Genomic DNA, 12,954 nt, shown 5'->3' on the forward strand with positions numbered 1-12,954 from the left:
GTGTGTATGAATATATGTATGTATTATGCATACACACATACATATATATAGAGAGAGCCAGAACAAGAGTGAGGAGAGAGAGAGAAAGAGAGAGAGAGAGAGAGAGAGAGAGAGAGAGAGCACACAGACATGCAATGTCATTCATATATGTTTAGGGATGACCATTTAGGATAGGAAAAATTATCAGGGCCTCATCCCTGGATGAATCTTATTCTCCCTGTCTCAGCAGTCATTGCTTGCCTACAGCTCTTTATCTAGTGGTGGGATGTTGTGAACTTCTCCCTATCTGCATTGTCATGCCAATGAGTTTATCATTGTGCAGGTCTTGTTTGGGCAGCTTCCCAGTCCTTCAATAAAATCTAGAATACAAAACCTTGCAGCAGGACTTCTGACTCCTTACAATCATCCCACCATCTCTTCTGTGGTGTTCCTTGAGCCTTAGATGTAACAGTTGTGTTGAATATGTATTAACTGGGACCAAGAAACTGACAGTCACATATTCTCTGGATTTCAATCACTCACAGGGCTGTATAATAGCCCAGTGGTTCTCAACATTCCTTATTCTGTGACCCTTTAGTATAGTTCCCCATGTTGTTGTGACACTCAGCCATAACATTATTTTGTTGCTATTTCATAAATATAATATGAATCATAATGTAAATATCAGATATACATGATATCTGATATGAGACCCCAAAGAAATGCTATAATAACCTCTACTGTTTATACAAAAGAAAAAAGCTTCTTTGATGGTGGGTGAGTTATACTTTTCGGTAGGTGGAAGGTTCTTAATTTTTTTTTAAATTTCTCCTCAAAAGTCTTGATTCTTTTACCTCCTTTGATAATTTTCTAGTTTATATCTTGAGTTAATTTAGCAACTTTCCCATGTCTTGTATCAAATATTTTTTCTATTTATTTGATTCTGCTAGTTGGTCTTTGAACCTTTTCAACAGTCTTTTAAACTCTGTTTCAGGCAACTTAGCTATCTCATAATCTTTGTTTGCCAATGGTGTGAGGCTGTCTGTCAACTCATGATGATGTAATAATGGTGGTATGTCTCATGTGTGTGTGTGCATGCCTGTGTGTGTGTATGTGTGTGTGTGTATGCGTGTGCGTGTGCGCATGCGTGTGTGTGTGTGTGTGTGTGCATGCACGCGCGTGCACGCATGTGTGATGTATTTTCTGATTCTGACTGAATCTATCCAGCTATTCTGGTTTGGGACCTTTTCACCTTTTCCAACTATTTTTGTTTGTTCTGTTTTATGTGAGTTTTACTGGTTGGTTTTCTTTGCTTGTATTTATATATAGGAAGAAAGTTGACTGCAATAATAGCCATGATGGTATGATAAACACCACAAAGTTAACAGCAGTGGAAGAGTCTCTCTATAAGACTATGACTGAAAATTAGAATATGCTTGTGTTTCCACAGTGTCAAAATTTATTAAGATAATAAATTCACTAGGTAGGATGGTTTCAACGGCAACAATTTTTCTGACAATCCTGCTTTTCTTGGCAGTCTGACCAAAGCAAACATGAATTATTTTATCTTAGTCTTCTTTTTTAATAATAGTAAGTCTCACATCACACATCACATAGTAAGTATATCTCTATATATGTGTATGTGTATACCAGTGGATACCAGGGGTAAAAGAGGCTGCACCAGAGTTGTAGGAGATTTCAGAAGTAGGATGATGGAAATACAGATAGAGTCTGTATTGACAAAATACAGAGCTAAGGTTAGCTTCAGAGAAGAAGTGTCCACTCTCTACAGACTGACATGGTGTCATGGTAAAGAGTAGCCATGCAGAGATAAGCCTAAAGACCAGATAAAAGGGCAGGAGGGGGTTCAGAGAAGTACTGAGTGGGCAGATGGGCAGCAGATCCAAAGAGGTGAAAAGGAGGATAGGCAAATGACAGTTAAATAGGCCATGCCAGCAGCGGAGGCTGGGAGTTGAGCCTGTGCTCCTTGACAGACACAGCAGGTATAAGATGACAGGCCAGTGGAAGCCACTGTCACTGTAGTAGTGTGTGTAGACTGCTACAAAGGTAGAGATGGAGTTATCCTCTTTCCTGGATCTGATGTGTCTGATAAGTCCTTAGGTCTGGCTTCTCTGGTATGACTTTGATATGCCTACAGTCTTAATTCACCTTGATTAATTTCTATGGCCCCACCTTTTTCTACTCCTTGGAATAAGTTATTTATCTGTCTATGCTGCAGGGGTATTGCTGAACAGATGGTGTTGTTTGTGGATCTAACCAAGTGCATAGTCATCCTCCGTCCTCGAAAAGGAGAAAGAGCTGCTTGTAAAATACAGCCTCTAAAGGAAAGGCCCCTCCAAAAAAACAAGAATTTGCACAATATGGAGTGACAGTTCAGGGCACAGCCTGATGTCAACAACTGTCTTCTTGACTTGTGTTCCCTATAAACTTTTAAAAAGATTTATGAGTCTTTCTCTTGTGTGTCTACATGTTTTGCCAGCATATGGGGATGTGCACCACATGTGTGCCTGCAACCTGCAAAGTTTAAAAGAGGGCATCAGAACCCCTGAAACTGGAGTTATGGGTGGTTGTAAGCCAGCCTGTGAGAGCAGAGAACTAAAACCGGGTCCTTTTTAAGAGCAACAAGGGCTCTTAACCATTGAGACATCTCTCCAGCCACGTATACAGTCTTCCCCGAGTCTGTACACAGAAGTGCTAGGGCTTGTCAGTTTGGGAGATTCCATCAGAGTCCTACTGTCTAGTATTACATGCTCTGAGGTTTCCTGAGAGTGCAGTTCACAAAGTCCCAATTCAGTATTAATGCTTGTGAGACAGTACCGGACTGCTTCAGCTTCAGTAGCCACCAGTACAGCTGTTTTCCATCACCCACCATTAGATCTCTAGTCTTGCTCTTGGGCCCTCTCAGTGCCACCTTTACCACCCATCTATGCCTAGATGCTCCCACTCCTGGCTCCACATTCTGCCAGTGCTGCTCATGATCCCCAATTCCAAGTATACAGTATTTTCCTTATACCTTTATCCAACTAAGACTGATATAAGTACTGTGAACAGTACTGTGATAAGCATTGGGTTGAAGCTTTGTCTATTGTTTACTGGCTGATACTCTCTAAGGTCTATGAAGAAGGAAGAGGAAAAAAGGATACTTGTATTTGAAATGACCTCAACAGAATGTCAGAATGTATTTTCTCTCTCTCTTTTTAAAAATTGGATATTTGATATATTTACATTGCAAATGTTACCCTCTTTCCCAGGTTCCCCTCTGGAAACACCCTATCCCATCCACCTTCGCCCTGCTTCTATGATGGTGCTCACCCACCCACCCACTCACTCCTACCTCCCTGCCCAGGCATTCTCCTATCCTGGGGCATCAAGCCTTCCCAGGACCAAGGGCCTCTACTCCCATTGATGTCCCACAAGGCCATCCTCTGCTACATTTGGAGGTGGAGCCATGGCCCCCTCCATGTGTACTCTTTGGCTGGTTCTTTAGTCCCTGGGAGCTTTGGGGGTTCTGGTTGGTTGATATAGTTGTTCTTCCTATGGGTTACCCACCTCTTCACCTCTTTCAGTTCTTTAACTCTTCCACTGGGTACCCTGTGTTCAATCCAATGGTTGGCTGCAAGCATTCAATCTGTATTTGTCAGGCTCTGGCAGAACCTCACAGGAGACAGCTATATCAGGCTCCTGTCAGCAAGCATTTCTTGGCATCCACAATAGTATCTGGGTTTGATGTCTGTATATGGGATATATCCCCAGGTGAGGCAGTCTCTGAATGGTCTTTCCTTCAGTTTCTGCTCAACACTTTGTCTCCATATTTCCTCCTGTTAGTATTTTGTTCCCCCTTCTAAGAAGGACCGAAGCATCCACACTTTGGTCTTCCTTCTTCTTGAGCTTCATGTGGTCTGTGAATTGTATATTGGGTATTCCTAGCTTTTAGGCTAATATCCACTTATCAATGAGTGCATACCATGTGTGTTCTTTTGTGACTAGGTTACCTCACTTAGCATGATATTTTCTAGTTCGAACCATTTGCCTAAGAATTTCATGAATTAATTGTTTTCAATAGCTGAGTAGTACTCCATTGTATAAATGCCAGAATGTTTTCAAGTTCAGAATTTGGATTAGCATATTAGTTATCTTATTTTGAGTGTTTTCAATATCTGAAGCATTCATAAAATTTTTGTTAGAAAAGTTGAAATCAATAAGAAAAGAATATATAGAACTATAATAATAAGAATTTTTACCAACTGCTTCTTCTAAACCAAAACTAGTTTCCAATTCTGAAAGCCTCCAGCCTTCAGATATTTAAATGCTATGGGACTGTAAAAAGTTCTCCTCAGCTCTTGACTCCTGGGTGACCAAATCTCGTTCTTGACTTCAGACCATTGTTTTGTCCAGGCCCTCATTCTTCCTTGACCAGTTCTGGTCTGTATGTAGACACATAGAACATGCATTGAGCTTAACTGTTCGAAATAGAGCTCTGACTTCCCCAACAATGGTTTCTGCAACATCACCGATCCCATAAAACTTACAACTGCACCATTTTAGTTTCCATAAGCAAGCACTCTTCTATAGCCCCTCGATTAAAAACAGGTACTCCCAACAGCTACCTAGCTATTCTCCCTCAGGCCACCACACTATTTCTTTTGGAAAGGGTTACTTTAAAATGCACAAATGCAAACTCAAAAGCTTCCAAAGGCTTCTCTGTACTAAGAACCCAGAAAGTCCCATCAGCAGTCTGTGGAATGCTCATCAGCAGGTCTTACTTCACTCTTTCTGCTGTACTGTCTGTTTAGTAGTCACAAGGTCTTTCTGGGGATCAACTTAACTGTACCTTAGTCATGTACAAAATGACTGACATACATATTGCTGCTCTTGCCTCTGCACAGAGCCTTTCAAATTACACAATTTTCTTCCTTTTCTTATCTTAGTTTCTCTGACCATCCCATCAGCCTGTTGTATCCATTTGCCTTGCCTAGACTCATCTCTCTAGGTCAATGATCGGATGTTTTATATGTTGGAGACAAAGAATACTCTCGGTGTCACACAATGTAAGGCACAAACAGAAAGGGTGCACAAATGCTGGTTCAAACAGAGCTCTCAAAGCTCACTGGGGCAGGAAGGGCCACTTGATTTTTATTCTAACACAGCAAAGCATGACTTCCCTATCCACTGGGGTCTGACATCACAATCTTTCTTGATTGCCTAATTTTAAAAGAATTAATGCAAAGGACATGAAGGAAAGATGAAAGGAGTTGGTCACAAGGTCCCAGAATGCAGCATGGCCTTTGTATAAACTAAAGTTTTACCAGGTGTGGTGAAAGTGGGGTTTAATAGATTTGCATAAAGGTTTTGCAAGGTGAGGGGGATAAAGAGATTTATCTTTGAATTCCTTTTGCTAAATAAAAGTTAGCATTTGACAGAAAAATCTAACTTTTAATGTCTTATGTATATTTGTTCAAATAGCAAATAAATACTTGTTATTGATCAGCTGCTTAAAAAGACATTCACAAATATATTAATTCATTTCTCTGGAGGAACCCAGAAAATGTAACATTCTTTTGTACTTTCCTTTACCAGAGATTCTGCTGGTCACATTTGCATAGTAATTTAATCTTCACAAATACTCAGAGATATCAACATTGTCTGAATTTTAGAATTGAGAAGATGTGACCTTTCTGAAGGTTAAATATACCTTTGAGTCACAACTTCTAATAAGCTCTACAGTATGCCCAGGCCTACCTCACACCAGTCTATACTTTCTTGTCCACATTCACCTCTCCTCTCTAAAAGTTGAATATTCACTTTTGACAAATGGCCTATAACCCTTCAACTACAGTGACTTACACACTTTTCAGTGTCTGGTGACTAATTCTGCCTTCTCCTTTCTCCTATTCCATCTTTATAACCTAGGCACATTCCCTTTTCTTCATTGCTTATGGCTGCTGTAGTCTCAGAGGAATGATAGCCTTCCTGGGCCACCCAGAAGTTGGTTATAGGAGAGCAGGTTAGGTCAGAGAGAGCAAGCCTGGGAACAATTTGTGCTGGAAGACTCACAGATAGCTTTATTTCTTAGAATTTTTTTGGAAGGTTGTCATGTGAATCCTTAAATATACTTCCCCATAGAAACAATATTATTAGTGATAGATAGGGTCTGAGGGGCAAGGAGAAACCTTGTACAATGCAAATGTCCAAATAAGATACTACTAGATAATTTTTGAATTCCTAGAATTCACATGGATTGAGGAGGAAAGCTGTTTCTGTTCCAAATGGGCAAATCAAGAACATATTCTTTACCTCCAGTTTTTATTTCTCTGAATATGAAAGTATCCCTACTGTACACTCTTAATTCAGCTCACTGGCAACACAGCTCATTGTATATTTCCAGGTCATGGGGCCAGTGAAGGAACGAATCTTGCATGACTCTCCTGTTATCAAGAAGGGATTGTGAGAGTCTCTGGAACCTGTTATGTATGGGTACTTTGGTAGGACTGTGGTCAAGATACATATAGAAGTCACTCTGGTTTCAGGGGAACAACAAATGTTGAACTGGGCACTTTGTAGTGAGAAGTCAGAAAAGTTAAACAATATGAGCAATACGAAGATATTTACCATACCTCCTTAAAAGAATCCCCATGTGCAGAGATGTGGGTGTCTCTAAGTATATCCTGTTATCTATGGCAAAACAGACTTAAGAGAAGTATCAAGAAATGTTATTAGATAAATATTAATATTACTATTATTCCTTACATGGAAAGTAAATGCTGACTTACTTCTATAACTCTTCCTTGGAGAAGACAGCTGGCTTTTTGCTTTGCCATTTTAACTTGTACTGGGACATGAACTACCCAATTTCCCAGATCCCCTGTTTTATATTGCTAGACTACATTGTGTTGTGTTTTTAAAACTGAAATCATCTTCACAAAACATTTGCAAGTTGGGAGAAACATTAAGAATAATCATGAATATTTCTCTAGAACATTTCTTTTCCAGGATGTTGCTCATGCTCCTCATTAATAAAAAGTCACCTGATATGAGGTCAGGTGCTTCTTGTTTCTGGCCTGAAAGAGTCCATATGAGACAAGGGTCTGAAGCAGCCCAGCTGGACAGTACTGGAGGCAGCATCTGGAGTTCTGAATTCTCTTCTCCCACAAATATTGCAAAGAGTTTTCCAATAGGTGAAGGACAGTGGCAAACACCACTAATAATTTCGTTAAGCAAGACTCCACCCTTTCCTAATATTGGCAATTGATCTACTGTTTCTCAGTGTTGTTTTACTATGGGATGCTAAAACTGCCTACTGTGGAGGACTAAAACTTTTATTACCTAGGCCTTCTATGTGCATGAATTTTCTTTTGTGGTGTAGAATTTTTCTTGTTTTTTTGTTTTGTTTTGTGTTTTGTTTTGTTTGTTTCTTGGTTTGTTTTATTGTTTATTTTAATCATTGTTTTTTTTTGAAATTTTCTGGGAAAGATGAAATATAATTTAGGGAATTCAATAAAATTGAGATTCATAGATACGCCTCTATGGCTAAAACAGAGAAGTGAGGAATTCACCATAGTAATTTTGAGCTGGCATATGGATGGTTGGATCCATACCTTGCTGTTTTTAAACTAAATGTTAGTATGGGTAGGAAATTTTAAAGGACATATGCATCTTAGTTAGGGTTTCCATTGCTGTGAAGAGACACCATGACCAAGACAACTCTTATAAAGAACACCATTTAATTGGGGCTGGTTTACAGATTCAGAGGTCCAGTCCACCACCACATTATAGTTGGTCCTATTTGTAGGAAGAATATAGGAGGATACATTTTTGCATCTAATACAGAATCAGCAAGGTTGGTGGATTTACCACCAGAAGTGTTCAAAAGCATGTTAGTGGGCCATTTCATAGAGACTTTATCGTAGTTAGTATATGAAATGCTTCAATTAGATGGTACAGTAGGCCACTTTAGCCAGATTAGAAGATTTTGGTTAAAAGATTATTGAAAAAAACTAGTATGTTTATTAAAGATACCTTGAAGTTTTTTCTATAAAAATAGAGATTTAATGCCTAGCTCAAGGACAAAGATAAATCATATATGGTATGAGCACGCAGTACATGGATCTTAATTTTGGCACCAAGATTAAATAGCAATAGAGATATTTTGGAATATATCTCTGGATTAAATAGCTTTAGCAATAGAGACATATTGGAATCCAGACTGGAATGTATCAGTAAGCAAGCACAAGAATAACCAAGGATTTGAAGTTATGAAATAGTTCTAAAGAGCATTAATTGTCTTAAGATGGAAAGATCAAAGAAATTGAGTTATTTATTACAGGGAAGGATATTCAGGCATAGACGGATGGATACCCAGGCAGAGTGAGCATGTGGCAAGCACTCTGAGTTGTCTAGTGCTGGGATGAGATGATGGAATGTATTTTATACAGTCTAGAATGACAGCCATTAGCCACATGTGGCTTTCAAAACCTAGAAATGTGCTAGTCCATCTAATTCAATCCTATTTAACCTAATTTGGTGTTAACTTAAAAATTCATTCACAACTGAAAGGTAGCATGGTTGAAAATACTGACAGCTCCTTAATCTTGTGGGCAGCTCTGGACTTTGGTCTCATCTTTTTAAGATTTATCCAAACTGTGAAAGCAAATGGGTGGTATGAAAACCTAGTGTCCACTTTACAGAATATACACTGTTTAGTTTATTTGTTTTAGCTTCCTACTCATATCACTAATTCAGTGCCTAATGTGCTCAAACTTCTCATCAAATGGCATCTGTTAAAAGTTATATCCATATATCTTACACGTTTAATTATTGATTACAGAAATTAATTCTGGCTGATGTCCTCATTCTCCAACAACACCTACTTCTCTTTCCAGGTCTCCAGAATACATTTCAATATAGAACACACCTTTGATGCCCACCAGAGATTTGTGTGCTATGTATGATAAGGGAAGTACTTACATTGTCTTATATATTTTTATTTACCTTCATAAACTAAGAAATGTAAATATGTAAATTAAAAAATAAGAAACAAAGTCTAGTCCTAAAGACTAGGACCTAGTCTCATGTTAGTCTTCACAGATTGATTATGAAGCCCTTGTATACAAGGTAGGCATGGAGCTAGAAGCTGTAATTGTTAGAGTTTAGTACCATTAAAGAAAAACCTCAAACCCCATACAGCACAAGTAAGAAAATTCCCCTCTGGTGCTCCAGCTTGTAACACTCCAAATTAATTTGGGAGAATAAAGCCTGAACTTTGAGCACCATCAAAAGGATCATCCTTTAAAAATGTTCACCCAGGGAAGTTTGTTCCCAGATGTAGTCACTAAGCTGCACAGAACCCATCACAGCTGTGGTAGAGCAGTAATGGGGGAGCTTGACCTTCAAACTAGCACAACGTTTTCATGTTGTTTTCAGACATGCAAATATGAAGAGCTTCAAGATCAAGAACCACAGTTCTACATGGCAACTGAGATAAATTATTACCTGCTAGGATTTGATTTTCTATAAGGAACCTCTATGAAGCCATTGTAAGATGTTGAGAAGGAAGCCAGACAGTGGTGGTATATGCCTTTAGTGCCAGGCAGAGGTAGGAAGATCTCCGTGAGCTCTAGATTAGTTTGGTGTACAGAGTGAGTTCCAGGACAACCATGGCTACACAGAGAAACACTATCTCAAAAAGCAAAAATAAATGAATGAATAAATGAATAAATATATAAATAAAACTGAGAATTTGAAGCCAACTTGAAATAGAGGCATCAGGAAAGTGTTTCAGAACTATGGAACATCATCTAATTAAAGCTAGAGATACTATATGAAACCAGTCCAAAAGAAAGGAATATTCCTTTCCTTTCCTTTTTCCTTTCCTTTCCTTTCCTTTTTCCTTTCCTTTCCTTTTTCCTTTCCTTTTCTTTTTCCTTTCCTTTTTCCTTTTTTCCTTTCCTTTCCTTTTCCCTCCCTTCCTCTCTTTCTTTCTTTCTTTCTTTCTTTCTTTCTTTCTTTCTTTCTTTCTTTCTTTCTTTCTTCCTTTCTCTAACAATGAGGAAGTGTCATCTATTCCTACTTTTTATAATAGGTGCTGAAATATAAATGAAAGCTAGACCGTGAAGGTTCTAACTTTACCAGCACATTAGAATTTAAGACCATAGAACCATTAGAAACCTTCTCTGTTTAAGGCACCCCAGTGTAGGGTCTTACCTAGGAAACTGGTATAGGTGTGAATGGTTGTTAGGGAATAAAGGCTGGTGTACACTGTTCTGTGCAATAAAGGCTGGGGTCGATGAGTCCTGAAATTTTGTTGGGACCCAAACCAGTCAAATACAACTGTTCAATATAAGGTTGTTTGCATGCATAACAGGACAAGACGTAGAAGTTACCAAGTTACCAAATGCAGCAGGAGTCAGGCAACAACAATGGCATCAAACTCTTGTGCAGATTTTAATTCATTTAAACTTGTGAGAGTTTGTTTTGTGATCCAGGTTGTAGTCACACTTGGTGAATTTTATAAGGAAACCTTCCCATGTCTTCTGCTCTTGCTGAGTAATTGTCGGGCCATTTCTTTTATACCATTCTGGGCTACAACTGGTAACTCTATCATTTGCAAAGTAAATTACTGAAGATTGTAATTCTAGTTTGGCACCCCTCAATTTATTCTCATCGCTATTGGCTCTTCCTTTTTGTTATTTGAAACTCTATTGTTATATGCACTTTTATGATTATTATGTTATTACTGGCATATCTAACACTTTATCATTATAAAGTATCTCTTTAAACTCATAATTTTATTTCTCACAAATATACTTTATAGCCACTTTATTTGTATCAATTGGTTTTTACATGGTACAATGTATTTTGGTTTTTCATTTTATGCTACTTATTAAATTCAAAATGTGTTTTTTTTCAGGGCAGCATATTTTTTATTCTTTGTGATAACCTCTCAGTTTTAGCTGTCAGAGAACAACCTACAAGAGTCAATTCTCTTGTATGTTTTAGGTTCCTGGCATCCAGATCAGGTTTGTTAACCTTGAAAACAAATGTTTTTTTATCTCCTGGGCCATCTCACTTTCCTGTTTTAGTACATTTAAAACACAATGGAGTACTACTCAGCTATTAAAAAGAATGAATTCATGAAATTCCTAGGCAAATGGATGGACCTGAAGGGCATCATCCTGAGTGAGGTAACCCAATCACAAAGGAACTCCCACAATATGTACTCACTGATAAGTGGATATTAGCCCAGAAACTTAGGATACCCAAGATATCAAGATACAATTTGCTAAACGCATGAAACTCAAGAAGAACGAAGACCAAAGTGTGGACACTTTGCCCCTTCTTAGAATTGGGAACAAAACACCCATGGAAGGAGTTACAGAGACAAAATTTGGAGCTATGACGAAAGGATGGACCATCTAGTGATTGCCATATCCAGGGATCCATCCCATAATCAGCTTCCAAACGCTGACACCATTGCATACACTAGCATGAGTTTGCTGAAAGGACCCAGATATAGCTGTCTCTTGTGAGACTATACAGGGGCCTAGCAAACACAGAAGTGGATGCTCACAGTCAGCTATTGAATGGATCACAGGGCCCCCAATGGAGGAGCTAGAGAAAGCACCCAAGGAACTAAAGGGAACTGCAACCCTATAGGTGGAACAACAATATGAACTAACCAGTACCCCAGAGCTCTTGACTCTAGCTGCATATGTATCAAAAGATGGCCTAGTCGGCTATCAGTGGAAAGAGTGGTCCATTGGACTTGCAAACTTTATATGCCCCAGTACAGGGGAACACCAGGGCCAAGAAGTGGGAGTGGGTGGGTAGGGGAGTGGGGGGGGAGGGTATGGGGGACTTTTGCGATAGCATTGGAAATATAAATGAGGAAAATACCTAATAAAAATTATTATTTTAAATTAAAAAAAAAAAACCACTCTGCTTCTTCTGCTTTTCTTGGTTTTTGATAAGAACTGACACCAGTCAAGTTGTTTATTCCTCCCTGGATAAATGCTGCTTTTTACTCCATTGCCTTCAAAGCCATCATTTGCTTTCAAATGTTAACTATGAGTCCTCTCAGAATTGATTTCTGTAGATTGATCACATTTTAAATTTATTTACTTGTTATAACAGTACACTTACGTTTTTCACCAAATTTCAGGAACTTTTCAACCAAAACTTTTTAAGATCCACTCTCCCTCTCTTCATCTTCTGGTACTCCAATGATATGGTATGCTAGTTTTCTCCTGACTTCACAGGAGGGAACATACATTTAATACTGTGAACCTGATTTTTAAAAAATGAACAAAAACCAGACAAGTAAAAATGACATGGCTAAGGAAATCATATAAATGAGAAATTATTGTCTTGTTTACCTAAGTTGTGATGGTGTCAAACAACCTTCAAAATATCTTTATTTATATTGATAGGCATATTCTACTCTAGCTGTAATTGGAGAAGGCTGTCTTTGAAGTAAACAGTGGTAAATGCAGAAATTCATGGTTCTAAATGCAGACAAAATGTGACAGTAGAATGCTTATCCTTGCACAAGACAGTTCTACCTTCTCCTAAAACTGAAGGAACAGCATGCAAAAGGAGGTGGAAACAATAGACGAGCTCAAAGACAAGAAGAAGGGCTACAAATGCCTCACGTGGGCAGGACACAGCCACTGTGGTCAGTGTTTGAAAGCAGCTGTGATTACCTGTAAGGGTTCTACCTGCACAAGACTGGCTCTATAAACTACCAGCTGTCGATCAGGGAGAGGGACATGCCAGATTCTGGGAGAAGGATTCAGTGGCCTTTGTGTGTACACATTGATCAACCTGTTGGGTTCTGATGGACAGTTCCAAACCCATGATCACAAAGCTGGCTCTGGTTAAACAAAGTGGGCCATAAACTAGAACAAGAAGACATGTATGTAGAAAGGTGTTTGTAGGGAGGGAACAGAGCTGACATAG

The 12,954-nt window shown here is 38.7% G+C and overlaps 1 protein-coding gene across 4 annotated transcripts in view; it reads left to right on the forward strand.

Annotated features, from left to right (window-relative positions):
* Positions 1 to 12,954, forward strand: part of Sugct (succinyl-CoA:glutarate-CoA transferase) — an 844,211-nt gene that overhangs the window by 808,045 nt on the left and 23,212 nt on the right. The window contains exon 14 of one of the 4 annotated variants that reach the window (XM_029468352.2): positions 8,880 to 8,954. The exons of the other annotated variants lie outside the window; for them this stretch is intronic. Coding sequence (XP_029324212.1) covers positions 8,880 to 8,917 — 38 coding nt within the window. The 3' untranslated portion in view covers positions 8,918 to 8,954. Of the gene's footprint in view, positions 1 to 8,879; positions 8,955 to 12,954 lie in introns of those variants that run through there. 4 annotated transcript variants of the gene reach the window in all.

Source organism: Mus caroli, unplaced genomic scaffold (assembly GCF_978045245.1).
Source record: "Mus caroli unplaced genomic scaffold, Mus_caroli_1 scaffold_15, whole genome shotgun sequence".
NCBI lineage: Eukaryota > Metazoa > Chordata > Mammalia > Rodentia > Muridae > Mus > Mus caroli.